Consider the following 13,580-nt stretch of genomic DNA (forward strand, 5'->3'; position numbering starts at 1 on the left):
TACACCAAATGTAATCTTAACCCTATGGACTGCCAGGGTGAACTAGTGTCAAATTCTTTCAGCACTTCCAAAGTACAAACTGCTTGGGTGGAAGCGTTTGAAAATTGTGTGAGACAACAGTCTGTCTCAAGAGACACACATAAACATGAAAACAAAGACTTGCTAACATCGATGGAGTCAGCCTCTGTTGCACATGAATAGACATTGTTAAAGGTTCAGGACCATGTTTTTGTCAGTGGCACAGTCTAAAATACAGGGTTCACCGTTGTTCTCTCGACCCACATAAGCCTGTCTGTTACGCTTGACAAGATCTGATACCGGTACCTGTTGATTTCTTTTGACAACCTCTCCCCTTGAATCCTTCTATATAATGATGCGCTCATTGTCAATAGTTTGTTGATCAAGATGCTGCTGGACATGAAAACCCTCCCTTGACAGGGAGTGTCGTGGGAATTCCATGTTTCATTAGTTTCCTCAATATGTTCAGATGGAGAGCATTGGCCATGTCGTGTCACATGTAGGACCATCTGTTCTCTCTGTGTTCTTGGAGTTCATAGAGGGACAGCGGCTTTGTAAACTCTCTGGACATTCAAAGAAAAGCATACAAGGGCAAATTGACATGAGGGATTGTGACTTAGGGAAGGCTTCCAGTTTTTGAGAGAGTCTGTGGTGCCAACGACTAGGGCGGGAGAGGCTGGAAAAGCTCTAAATCCTCAGAGACTGTCCTCTATCGCTGTGTCGTCCCTTGAAGTTTTTGCTTAAGTTCCACTAATTGGCTGCCACATTTTATTCTCTGCCTTCCCGACTCAGAAGTCTCTGGTGTCACTTCGGATGCTAAAAACACCCCCGAGATGCGACGAGGGGAACATTCAGACAAAACGGCTCTTTATTTCCGGGTGGGCTGTGTTCTGAGACGCCGCATGCCAACTGGCAGCCAAACTGAAATGGCGCCGTCGCTCAGGTATACCCAACCATCCCCCACCCACCATCTTAAAAGGAAAAGTTGCACCCTCTCCCCCTCCCCCCATCGTATATACCCCCATCCCCCAAGCAACCGCCCTCTCTCCCCTCTCCTCCTTCTTACTTGACCTTTCTCCAGTCACTGTAGCTAATCTCGGTTGACAGGGGGGCTAGAGGGATGGAAAGAGAGAGGAAGAGAGAATGGAGATGATGGGGGGGCGGAGGAATGTACATCCCTAAAAAAATCCAGTTGCCCTACAGCAGCAGGAGTAGTAGTAGTCTTAGTAGCAGTAGAAGGAGGAGAGCTTGCGGTCCCCAGAGGACTGTTTGTCTCTCGATATCCCGGGCGGTGCTGGGAGGCAGGTGGAGCCTGGCTGGCTGCTGCTATATGTGTCCTGGTTTTGAGAGGTAGGCGATGAGGGCTACCACCACCCCCACGTACACCCCCGTTCCTATGGTGATGGAGAGGGCGGCCAGGAAGAGAGCCCGTCGGGATGCGATGTTGGCCAGCGGGAAGTCACCCTTACTCACTGCCTTACTCGTCTGGAAAAGAGAGAGAGAGAGAGAGAGAGAGAGAGAGAGAGAGAGAGAGAGAGAGAGACAGTGGCGTCAATTCGGAAAAGCTAAGGCATGGCAACATGACTGGTGTCTTGCACGCGCGCCTTAGCAACAGGCATGATACATTTATTTTAAGAAGTACATTGTATTCCCCCCCCCCCCCCCTACGGTTTCTTGGGCTGTATATGGCAGCCTGGAACAGTTGTTCAAGTGCAGCTAAACTTGGCATGTTAGTAAACGTGCCACAATTAACAACAATGCATTGCACCTGTAGCTGACCTGCAGAACCTGGGAATATACCATCTTGTCAAGATGGGGAGAATACAAGTGTGGAGAATATAATTATAATACCTTGTTAAAGTGACCATTTTGTTATATGGCAGGTGCATACCTGTGCCATATCCAATTGACGCCCCTGGAAAGGAAGTGAGTGAGTGAATGGGTTATGGAGGGGAAAAGCGACCCATTTTCCCGGAGGAAAGATAATTACAGAAGCTATTTATTATTTCCCCCTGTGGTGTGCAGGAAGGGGATTGGACTGGGAGAAAGGGACCACATGCTGAGGGACACAATAGAATTGAAGAAGGGGGCTCATCGTGTATTGTTAGAGAGAAAAATGGCAGTCGCCGCGAAAATGTCAGCGATAGGAGGAGGTCAGGCCCCGCATCTGAGCCATCGGTATGATGACGCACCGCCACGGCGTGGCAGCGGATAAATTCGTGATGTGTCATTCGTTTCCGGTGAGAACTGTTTGGATGTGATAAGTGTTGGCCCTTTGAGACGGCATGGAGACAGGAGGGTGGGACGTCCTCTCGGTGTTAGGAAGAATTCACAGCCACAAAAGAGGACATTTTATCCTACTCAGCATCAGTCTGCAGTCTGCACAGGTTACTCTCTCTCTCTCTGTGTGTGTGTGTGTGTGTGTGTGTGTGTGTGTGTGTGTGTGTGTGTGTGTGTGTGTGTGTGTGTGTGTGTGTGTGTGTGTGTGTGTGTGTGTGTGTGTGTGTGTGTGTGTGTGTGTGTGTGTGTGTGTGTGTGTGTGTGTGTGTGTGTGTGTGTGTGCGCGTGCGTGCGTGCGTGCGTGTTTCACAGCCCACTCAGCAAACTAGCAGCAGTAGTCCCTATTTTTAAGCACTTAAACCCTCTATTCTTAGTGAAACGGACCTGAGTTACAACTCTACTGTTCTTGGTCTGCTCTTGTTTCATTCTATGTCATTAGGGTTCCAAGCAAGTCTAACATATATGGAGATCCCTGATGTCATCAATAGTCACACTTGCAAAAGAATTCCGTCCTTGTCCCTTTTAAGCCCATATATGGAGATCCCTGATGTCATCGACAATACATATCCGGGAATGCCCATATATGGACATATTGTGTAAAGTTTTGTGATTATAGGTTAACCCTTCAGTAGGGATGGGACAATACACGATATTATCTTTTATCGTGATAAAAACCACTCACAATAATCGTATCGTGGAGATTTAATTTATCGTGATATCGTCCTCCGTCATGCACTGGGATGAATTCACCTTTTATTTGCTGAACTGCATATCCGGTACCACTTAAACCCTCTATAATTGGTGGGGGGGAGTGGGACTGAGTTACTAGGGCCCAAGGTGGAGGGGGCCTTAATTATTTTATACTTTAGCTATTGAGAAATAGCAGATATACAAGCTCACAGCGCGGCACTGCGCTGCGAGCCTGTAGATCTGCTATTTTTGAAAAGTATGAATATATGTTCCACGCCCTGTTCAAAATGATCTCCCCATTTTTAATTTGGAAGAAGTCACAGAAAACGAGGTGACAAACATTGTCAGATCACTAAAAGCATCCAAAGCTAAAGATGCACATGGGCTTGACACAAACTTTCTTAAAACAAATATTGACTCTCTGGTGGCACCAATCACACATCTGGTAAATCTGTCCATAAGAAAATGCACTGTCCCAACTCAGTGGAAAGCTGCTGTTATAACACCTATATTCAAATCTGGCTCAAAAACGGACATATCAAACTATAGACCCATAAGCATCTTACCTGTTATATCAAAAGTGGCTGAAAAGTGGATTGTAAAGTCTATTGTTAAACATCTAGACAAAGGCTACACCCCTCTGCATCCTATGCAGTTTGGGTTTCGAGCCTTCCACTCCACTGAGTCAGCAAATTGCTTATTCATTGAAAAGTTAAAGTGTGCTTTAAACAAAGCCCCATGCGCAATGGCAGTATTTTTGGATTTCAAGAAAGCATTTGACTCTGTCAGCCATCAGGTCCTCTTGTCCAAACTAACACATTTCAACTTGTCCCCAGAGGCCATCAAATGGTTTACATCATACCTATCAAATAGAGAACAGTGTGTTAGTATAAATGGCATCAAGTCTCCTTATCACACTTGCTCGGTTGGTGTCCCCCAGGGATCAATAGTAGGACCAATTCTGTTTTCTCTGTTTATAAACGATCTACCTGATGTATGTAAAGATGTACATATTCAGATGTACGCAGATGATGCTGTTATACTGACTCATGGAAAGAGCTATGCAGAGGTGTCAACGGTTTTAACTTCTGTTCTGACCAGCGTTCAGGACTGGCTTACAGACTCATGCCTGCTCCTGAATGCAAAAAAGACGGTCTGCATGGCTTTTTCCAAAAGACCAGTTGTGATGGAATCATCAAATGTGTTTCTGGGTGGAGAGGAACTTGAACTTGTGTCAGAGTTCAAGTACCTCGGGGTCATGTTAGACTCAACCCTAACCTTTAAAAAACATGTAAAAAAGGTTACAAACACAATCAAGTTCAACCTTCAGAACTTTAAACAAATCACACCTTTTTTGGCAGTTAGTGCTGCTAAATCGTATCTCCAATGCATGATCCTATCACACATTGAGTACTGTTTCACAAACTGGTCTTGCGCAGGTATAACGACTCTCAAACCCATTGAACAGCTATATATGAGTGCGCTTAAGGTATTCGATTGGAAACCCCACTCATATCACCATTGTAATATTCTTCAGAGGTACCGTTTTTTGAGTTTCGCTAATTTTAAGGTTTTTAAACAGGTCAGTATCATATATAAGACACTAAATGGTCTATGCCCACCTCCCCTAAAGGAATTCATAAAAAGGAAGCCTGATAGAGGACTCAATACTAGAGCAATCACTAGAGGGGATTGCGAAGTACCGTACCGGGTAACCGCTTTTGGAAAAAACACCCTTTCAGTGCAGGGATGTTCAATCTGGAATGACCTACCTCTAACAATAAGAGACTGTTTGTCATTTCCATCCTTCAAGTTCAATCTAAAAAAATGGTTAGTTGACAATCAAACCTGTGACCATGTATAGTTCTAAGAGTACAGCTCATGCCATGTACGTATATTTTTAACTATCCTTTTTTAATGTAGGGTACTGTTAGTAATATGTGTTGTTTTTTTTTTTTTTTTCTTGGTTCAGGAAAAATAGTATTTGTATGTATGTTCTTAGGCGCCCTCTCCTAATGTAGGGTTACTGTTTGTTGGTATGTATTGTTTTGTCTTCATGTGGGGACTACGGATGAAATTTAGCATTCTTGCTAATTCCGGCTTATTTACATTGCATTCATGTAGTGTTCATTAATATGCATTGTCCCGTCTAAATAAACAAATAAAGTAAAGTAAAGTAATGTATTTTTTAAGCAAACTTTTGTAACTCAAATTTTGCTTCTGGGGGGGGGGGGGGGGGGGGTTTGAGATGGGCGTCCGTGGCCAAATACATATAATTTTGGGGGTCCTTCATATGAAAACGTTTGAGCACCACTGACATAGAAAAACCTTAGAAGGTTTTGAAATATTCAAAGACTTTCCAAAAAAAAAATGAACTTTCAAAAATAGCAGATCTACAAGCTCGCAGTGCGGCAGCTTGTATATCTGCTATTTTTCAATAGTTAAAGCACAAAATAATGCGTTGTGAATCCTTGTACCCAGGGCCCAGAATCTGGTGCGACGCCCCTGCACTCAGCTAGGGGTGGAGCGAGGGAAGTGACTCAGAGAGCCAGTGCCATTGATTGCCGCGTTTTCCAATTGTCTAATTGTGCTCTCTCCTATTTATAGTAGCACGCTGTATATCTGGGCCCAGGGCTACAGCATACACGCCACAGAGATAGAGCTGTCTTCAATGTTGCAAAGTTGTAAAGGACTTTGATTTAAAGGCATGTGCAAGCTGCAGACCCAGCAAGGCTGGGCCACATGTATATAAATTAGACTTGGAGCACCATATAATCCTGTTGTTGTTGTTGTTCATGTACTGTTAGCCTGCGTGTGTGTAGTAAAGCTGTGCCCGAGGAGTCTTAAATAGCCGATTGACAAGCTAAGCTTTCCCCACAATATGGATGCTGGGGTTTAAGTGGTTCGCAGTCTTTTTACAATAAATGCGATAAATCTCTGTGAGTATGTAACCCGCGTATCTCGAGAACTGTTCGTCCCAACCGGCTTCAAATTTGGCACGCGCATTCCCAGCCGCAGCGGGGAGTGCAGTGCCCGGCCTCGACCCAACCCGATACAGCGTTTTCCTGGAACCGGCACGAAAGTTTGGAATCTCCGTATGCAGAGCTGATGTCTGACAACAGGGTTTTCCGGAACCGGCACAAAAGACTCTGACATGTACGCCATATGAGTCAGCTGACTCATGGGCACAAAAGGGACACAGTCAGAGGCACAGACAGATACAGAGATCTCCAGGTCTCCCCAACTCTCCAAGTCTTTAGTAAACAGAAACTACATTTTGGTGGGACACCAATTTCATACAATCAGGAGAGAGAACCCATTTATCAATATAGACTGTGTTTTATTTTATTGTTGCATTGCCTGTTTTATGCTGTAATGCTTAGTTTTTCTCAGAGAAAGGACCAAAATGGAAATAAGACTCAACTGATGTTACGGTGTTTATATCCTTGACGTTTCCCTGAGAAGCATGCAGGTGTTTTTCTTTCCACCATGACGTCTAATAAATCTAATCAAAGCGTTGCAGTTTGCATGGTTTGTTTCATCACGTCCAATTTCACTTGTTTATCCCGTATCTTTCTGATTGGATGAAATTGGTATCACGACCGTAAAGTCTGTTTACTAAAGAGCTGGAGAGAACTCCTGTTAATGAACACTTTAGTCTACAGCAGTGATTACAGCTATTTGACACTCAATTTAACAATAGCAATTAGGGATGTCCCGATCGGATCGGGAGATCGGAAATCGGGGAGGTCGGGGCCGATTTCAAAAGATCGGAATCGGGAGAAAAAGATCGGGAAACACCTTGTCTTTATATATTTAAAAAATATATAAGCTGATGAGCTTTATTTTGAATTTCTTTTGATACAATGCTGCACTAAGTGAAAAAAGAAGCTTGGATAGAATATGTGATCGGGATGAGGATCGGGAGCAAAGAAATGTGATCGGGACATCCCTAAAACAAAATACCATCCATTAGATAATGTTTATCTCTCTCTTTTTGACTTTTTCTTCTTTTATTTATTTAATAATGGTAAAAAGAAACATCAGTAACCGGTGATGTTACTGATGTCTGCGTCAGGTTCTACAAAGGGAACATTTTATTGCACTCAGCATCACCCAGCCAGCATCAGAATATACAGTGTGTTTCACAGCTCCTCAGCAAACTAGCAATACATAGAGTACACTTTGACAGGTCTAGTTATTAAAAATACATTATCAAAAGACTCCAGTACGGGTTCCATAATAATATGCTCACCTTTGTGAATTTCACAGACTTTCTTTTTCGGGAGGACTTGAAAACTCCAGCTATGCACTATACACTGATAAGTGTGTCAACTTTTAAAAGTTTAAACAAAATGTGACAAGACGAATCACTATGATTAATAGTGTTATTTATTATTCATTTGAGAGGCCATGTGATGTGACATTCGTTCCGTGTGACTTTCACATCTAGTTTTGTCAGCACAGTCTAATAATCACATCAACAGCTATTAGCGTCTGCGTGTCAAATAGCTATTAGCAGCCACTCCACCGTCTGCATATCGGAGTGTGTTTATGACGCATCTGGAACATCTATGGAACCTTCAGTGAACACCAGGGACCTTGATGTACTTTTTGACATTCATATTCATAATTTCCACTTATGTAAAAGCAGACAGTATGCGCGACTCACATGCTTCTCAAAGAATTAGGGAATCCGTACTTTGATTTCCCCTGGTTAAAAAAACAAACAACCCCTAGTGTCCCCATTCTGTCTTCTGTGCATTTCATAGACTAATAGGCAAATTAAATGAAAATAACAGATACGAGCTCACAACACGTCGCAATGCTTTGCGAGCATGTAGATCCGTTATTTTTAGCCAGGAGATTTAGAATAGAGCGGGGAGAAAGGAGGGGACCAAGTATAGGCCCCTTGGGGACCCCATGGTCAACAAAGTATCTAAGGTATGTGAAGTGGTCAAATGTCTGAACTGCATCAAATGTAAATTTTGTGACACAATTTAGCACTTTTCCACAGACATGGCCCAACACCACACCACTCCACACCGCCCACTTGTGCCAGGTTTTCCACTACAAGGACCTGGGTAGAGTGGTGTGAAAGTGGTACTAAAAAGTATCCAATCCAGAGTAGGTCTGAGCTAGGCCAAACAGGGTCAAACACTTCATAATGACTGATAACTCATTGACTTTTCATTTAGATCACCAGGGTATAGTTGTAATACATGATAATAGATTATATTGTGTTATAATCACTGTTATAATCTATTATAGTGTATTATAATTATCATAGTAATACATTATAACAGTTTATAGTGTATCATAATCACAGTTATAAACCATTATAGTGTATTATAATTAGGATAGTTGTAAAACAAATTTATATTGTATTATAATCGCAGTTAAAAGGGGGTACTTTTGTGTAATGGAAAATGAAAATATTTTTATGTGGTGTGGTGTGGTGTGGTGTGGTGTGGTGTGGTGTAGTGTAGTGTGGTGTGGTGCTAAAGCTGCAGTGAAAAGGGGGCTTTGTGAGACAACAGAACAGTTTTGTAAAGACATCTTTCTCGTATCTGTATCTTTCGGACATGTAGGCCTACGCCAGCTTCTCTATACCAGTGGTTGTCAAACATTTTAAGTTCCATGACTCAATGTCATTTGTACACTCTCAGGGTTAAAGACCCATAGCTGTATAAGGCTCCCGTTGGACCCCTTCAAGTAACCTGGGGGTCCGTGTGGACCCCCACTTTGAGAAATGGAGAGCAGCTGTACGGATGCTCTCTTGGGGTCGGTGGGATTCGGTGGGTGAACACGACCGCATGGCTGCGGTGTCTGTCTGTCTGAGAAATACTTTATTAATCCCCGGTGGGGAGTTTTAAACGACAGCTGCTCTGATCAGCAAAGCACACCCATGGTAGCAAATAATATAGTCAAACATATAAAGAATTAAAAACAACATACGAAATGTGCACATCTGTAAGCTTTCGTCAATCCAATCGATTACACGCTCCCTAAGCGTTTGTCAAATGCATCGAAGGATGGAGTGAATAAGTAAACACAGACAGTAAATTATTCAGTGTATTTTTCCCTCCCAGGTGTTATAGCCGACGCATCAACAAAGTAATTATTAAACAAACCCTGTTATGGAGTTCCAGGAGACCTCGAAGGTAGAAAGCAATATTTCTTTTAAATTCACATTACGGCCCTCCGGCAAAGATTTCTGTTAAAGAGAACAGACCCAACCATCTAAAGGAACCTTAATGTGACGGTGCATGGGCTTTAATTGGTCTCTGTATCACATGCAGGACAGCGAGTCGAGTTGAAAGCTCTCGGGGCTCAAACGGTGTTATTGAACTTCTTTTGTTAAACACCCCTGCAATTAATTGATTAATCGTTCCATTCCAACCGCTTCTTCACGCGGTAATTAAGTCAAAGCCCGTTACCATGTCTCCTGCAGACTGGCAATTGCGAGGACTGAATGCAATTAATGTCGATGTTGAGGATGGAATTGGAATAGATAGACATGTGCTTGTTGTCTTTCGTTTCGTGTGTACGTTTGTTGGCGTGTGTGTGTGTGTGTGTGTGTGTGTGTGTGTGTGTGTGTGTGTGTGTGTGTGTGTGTGTGTGTGTGTGTGTGTGTGTGTGTGTGTGTGTGTGTGTGTGTGTGTGTGTGTGTGTGTGTGTGTGTGTGTGTACGTGCTCGCGTGTGCTCTTCCTCTTTGAATGCGCCTGAAAGGCGAGAAATGGCTTGAGGCATTCATCTTGCCAACCTTGACAAAATGATTGAAATGTGTCGTCTTGGTAGCAGATAAGACATTCCACCTCAGAAGGACGGAGGCTCATTTCAACTAATAATTCCATGCTGCTTAACAGCCTGAGAAAACACAGCCAAATTCATTCATTCAACTGCATGAAACAAACCCAACATGGACCCCTCTCTCTCTCTCTCTCTCTCTCTCTCTCTCTCTCTCTCTCTCTCTCTCTCCCTCTCCGTGTCTCTCTCTCTCTCTCTCCCTCTCCGTCTCTCTCTCTCTCTCTCTCTCTCTCTCTCTCTCTCTCTCTCCCGCTCTCATTCATTAATTCATTCATCACACACACACACACACACGCACACGCACACACACATGGACATGCATTCATCCACCCACTCCCACTCCCACTCCCACACACTCCTGCCTGCCACACACACAAACACGCGCACACACGCGCGTGCGCACTCACACACGCGCGTGCGCACTCACACACGCGCGCGTGCGCACGCACACACACACACACACACACACACACACACACACACACACACACACACACACACACACACACACACACACACACACACACACACACACACACACACACACACACACACACACACACACACAGAGGGTGGAGTGTCCGTTCAGCTCCATCCTCGGTGATGACTCACATCCTGCTACGACTATACAGGGGAGACCTCATTAGCATAACTGTGGGATGAAGTACCGCAGCATCTCTCAAATGTAATGCCTAAACCTAACCTTTTTACTAAACCTAACCTCAGTAAAACTATGCCTATATACCTAACCTTATTCCTAAACATAATTCCAGTAAAACTATGCCTAACCCTATACTTGTTCCTAAAACCTCAGTAAAAGAATACAAGAATACAAGGACCTCTGCGGGGGGGGGGGGGGGAATTAAGTTGAGTGTGCTTTGGGGCGAGCTTTCCGGTTCCCCTGGAACCCCCTCACGGACCCCGTGGAGGACCAGCGCTCCACGCTCTCCATGGAGGATGGGTTGATCTGCATGAGGCACGAGGTGAACATTTTTTCATTGCAGGTTCCAAGCAAAGGAGTAATCTTGCTATTTCTACGTGTCATTATTTCGACTACCAACGTCGGCAGGTTAGCTACTCACCCGCGTCACGGTTACTGAGGTTAGGGTTTGGGTTAGGTTTAGGCATAGAGGTTAACATTCACCCACGTCGGCAGGTTAGCTACTCACCAGCTTGGGCAGGTTAGCTTTTCACCAGGTTAACATTCATCCGCGTCGAAATACTGGGACGTAGAACAAATGTTATGTCGAAATATCGACACGCTCCCCCAAGCAAAAACCCTCAGCCTATCAACTGCCGAATATTGAAAACCCATTTCCCCGTTCTCCGATCTAAGGCTCACACAGCTCATTTTCTGCCTCAGACATCGACGGTATTCAAGTCCTTATCAGCTGCGTTTGAGGGCGGCCGCGTGGTGAATCTTTAAACTCAAGCAGAAAACTTTTCACAGAAGCCTTTGTGTTTGAAAATTGACTTCAAAGAGCTTGGCAGAATGGAAGATGGAAGTCCTTGCAAGATAAGTAAGCTTGTGTGTGTGCACGCACGTGTGTCTGTGTGTGTGTGCGCGCGCAAGCATTAGGTCTATGTGTGCCTGGGCCTATGGGCAATATGGATTGAATATACATTTTTACAATGTGCTTAGATATTGATATTGTGGGGATGACTATTGATGTTTTCACAAAACATTAACATGTGACGAATGATTAAATGTTTTTTGTCAATAATCATCAGTAATGCCGGTGTAACTATAAAAAGTGCAGGTTAGGTTATTGCGGGCCAGCAATATTTAGAATGCACTCTCTGTAGGCGTAATATACTGTATTATAAATTTTTTTAAAAAAAGCCTGCTTGTGGCTATAATAGGCCAATGTGAATTTCTTCCTCTGCCTAGTGGGAATGTGCGTGCACAATTTCATGGCAATCATACCCTGCATTCATGATTTGATGCATTTTGTATGAAACGGATCACTGCTGCAAACTTCAGATGCCAATCCTAGGCAATCAGGATGAATGAAAGATCGAACAGATCCGTCTTGGTCACATGACTATAGAGATAACATGTACCGATTTGCATGATGTTCGGACAAAACTCTGTATAGTAATAATGGGCCTCCTGGTGGCGCTATAACAAGCCGATGTTAAAACCTTCGGGCAAAGAACAGAGGTTCTGCTCTGACATCCAGGGAGTAGTGTGTGTGTGTGCACAGTTTTGTGTCGATCGGGCCAACTGTGCTGGAGATCTGCTGTTCACGGACGGACGGACGGACGGGCCACATTAACTAAGTGGGAAAAGAAAGAAATATAGAACAGCATATTATAGTAAGAGGATTGCATCACGGTGCTGTAATGCAGCCTTTGAAACCAGGAAAGGCAACACATTTCCTCACAATTTTACGATACTTTCCAAGGTGACGCCTGCATTTCACTATTTCCTCAGTCAAGTGCTGTCTGTCTGTCTGTCTGTCTGTCTGTCTGTCTGTCTGTCTGTCTGTCTGTCTGTCTGTCTGTCTGTCTGTCTGTCTGTCTCTCTGTCTGTCAATTACTCTCTCTTTCAATGTTTCTGTCAAAATGTCTTTCCTTCTTTCTATTTCTCTTTCTTTCTGTTTGTCTCTTTTGTTCTATTTCTCATTCTCTGTATCTCTCTCTCGCTCTCTGTGGGATTCCTCGTCACTGTCCAATAGAAGGACAGCTCTATTGATCTATTAGCCACAGACTCCATTACCTGCACTAAGCTGTACTGTTTGTAAAAATGTCCAGGGCCATCAAAACGTCAGAGCTGATCCGCCGTTATATCCACGTTGTCCTTGCAACAGTTCCCTTGATTCCGTCAGTTGAATAGTCTCATATTTTCATCTCAGTTCAGTTATCATTCAGAGCTGGGTTTGCTTTGCTGAGCGGAAATACGTGCCTCTTTATTTTTTTCATGGACATGTTTTATCCCTGCTTCTGGTCAGACTGAATTAAATACGTTTCCTTCTGGGAAATGTAAAAACTGTCAGACATGTTTGATATTTACATTTGATAACAAGAATTTACATGAACCCAGGCATCCACATCTTTTGCTAAAAGAAAATCTTTTATAGAATAAATAGTCGTTGTTTAAACTCAGAGCTTAAGCTTGTAGATTTGACTATGTTCACTATTTGTTGTACAACAAAGTAGAGGAGGGGTCTTCAACAGGGGGTCCGGGACCCCTAGGGGGTCCTCAGAGTTACTACAGGGAGTCCTCCAAATCGTTGTGTGATAGAAACCTTTTTTCCTCCCTTTTGAACCCTAATGTCCATATTCTGAAAACTTTGCCAAAAATAGCAGATTGGCTATTTTTGGCAAAGCGGTTTGGTGTAGAGGGGAAAAAGAGCAGACCAGGGGTGTCAATTGGGTATGGCAGGGGTATGCAGCTGCCATACCCTAGGTCCAGGGGGGGAAATACAAGTTACCTTTATTAAATATAAATCCATGAGTGTCTCTTTGTCTATCTGTATTGTTGTTAAATTACAGTAAAATAACTACAAAATGTAACAAAATGGTCACTACTGTAGCTGCACTTGAACAACCATTCCAGACTGCCATATCCAGCCCAAGAAACTGTAGAAACATGGGGAAATAGAATGTACTTCTTAAGGTATGGCAACATGATGACTGGCTTCGCGCGCGTGCAAGACACCAGTCATGTTGCCATACCTTAGCTTTTTCTGAACTGACGCCACTGGAGCAGACTAAGTACTGAGTGAAACGTCAAGTTTATTAAGTATTGACGGTTAAATATCTGAAAACTAAAATT

At 43.5% G+C, this 13,580-nt stretch overlaps 1 protein-coding gene across 1 annotated transcript in view; it reads right to left on the reverse strand.

The window, feature by feature from the left end:
* Positions 1-1,344: 1,344 nt before the first annotated feature.
* Positions 1,345-13,580, reverse strand: part of syndig1l (synapse differentiation inducing 1-like) — a gene marked incomplete at both ends in the record, with an annotated part of 77,643 nt that continues 65,407 nt past the window's right edge. Inside the window, one exon of the mRNA XM_080744464.1 lies at positions 1,345-1,503. Within this exon, the coding sequence (XP_080600590.1) occupies positions 1,345-1,503 (159 nt within the window). The remainder of the gene's footprint in view (positions 1,504-13,580) is intronic.

This window comes from Nannobrachium achirus (assembly GCF_963921795.1).
Source record: "Nannobrachium achirus genome assembly, chromosome: 16".
In the NCBI taxonomy this organism is placed as follows: Eukaryota; Metazoa; Chordata; class Actinopteri; order Myctophiformes; family Myctophidae; genus Nannobrachium; species Nannobrachium achirus.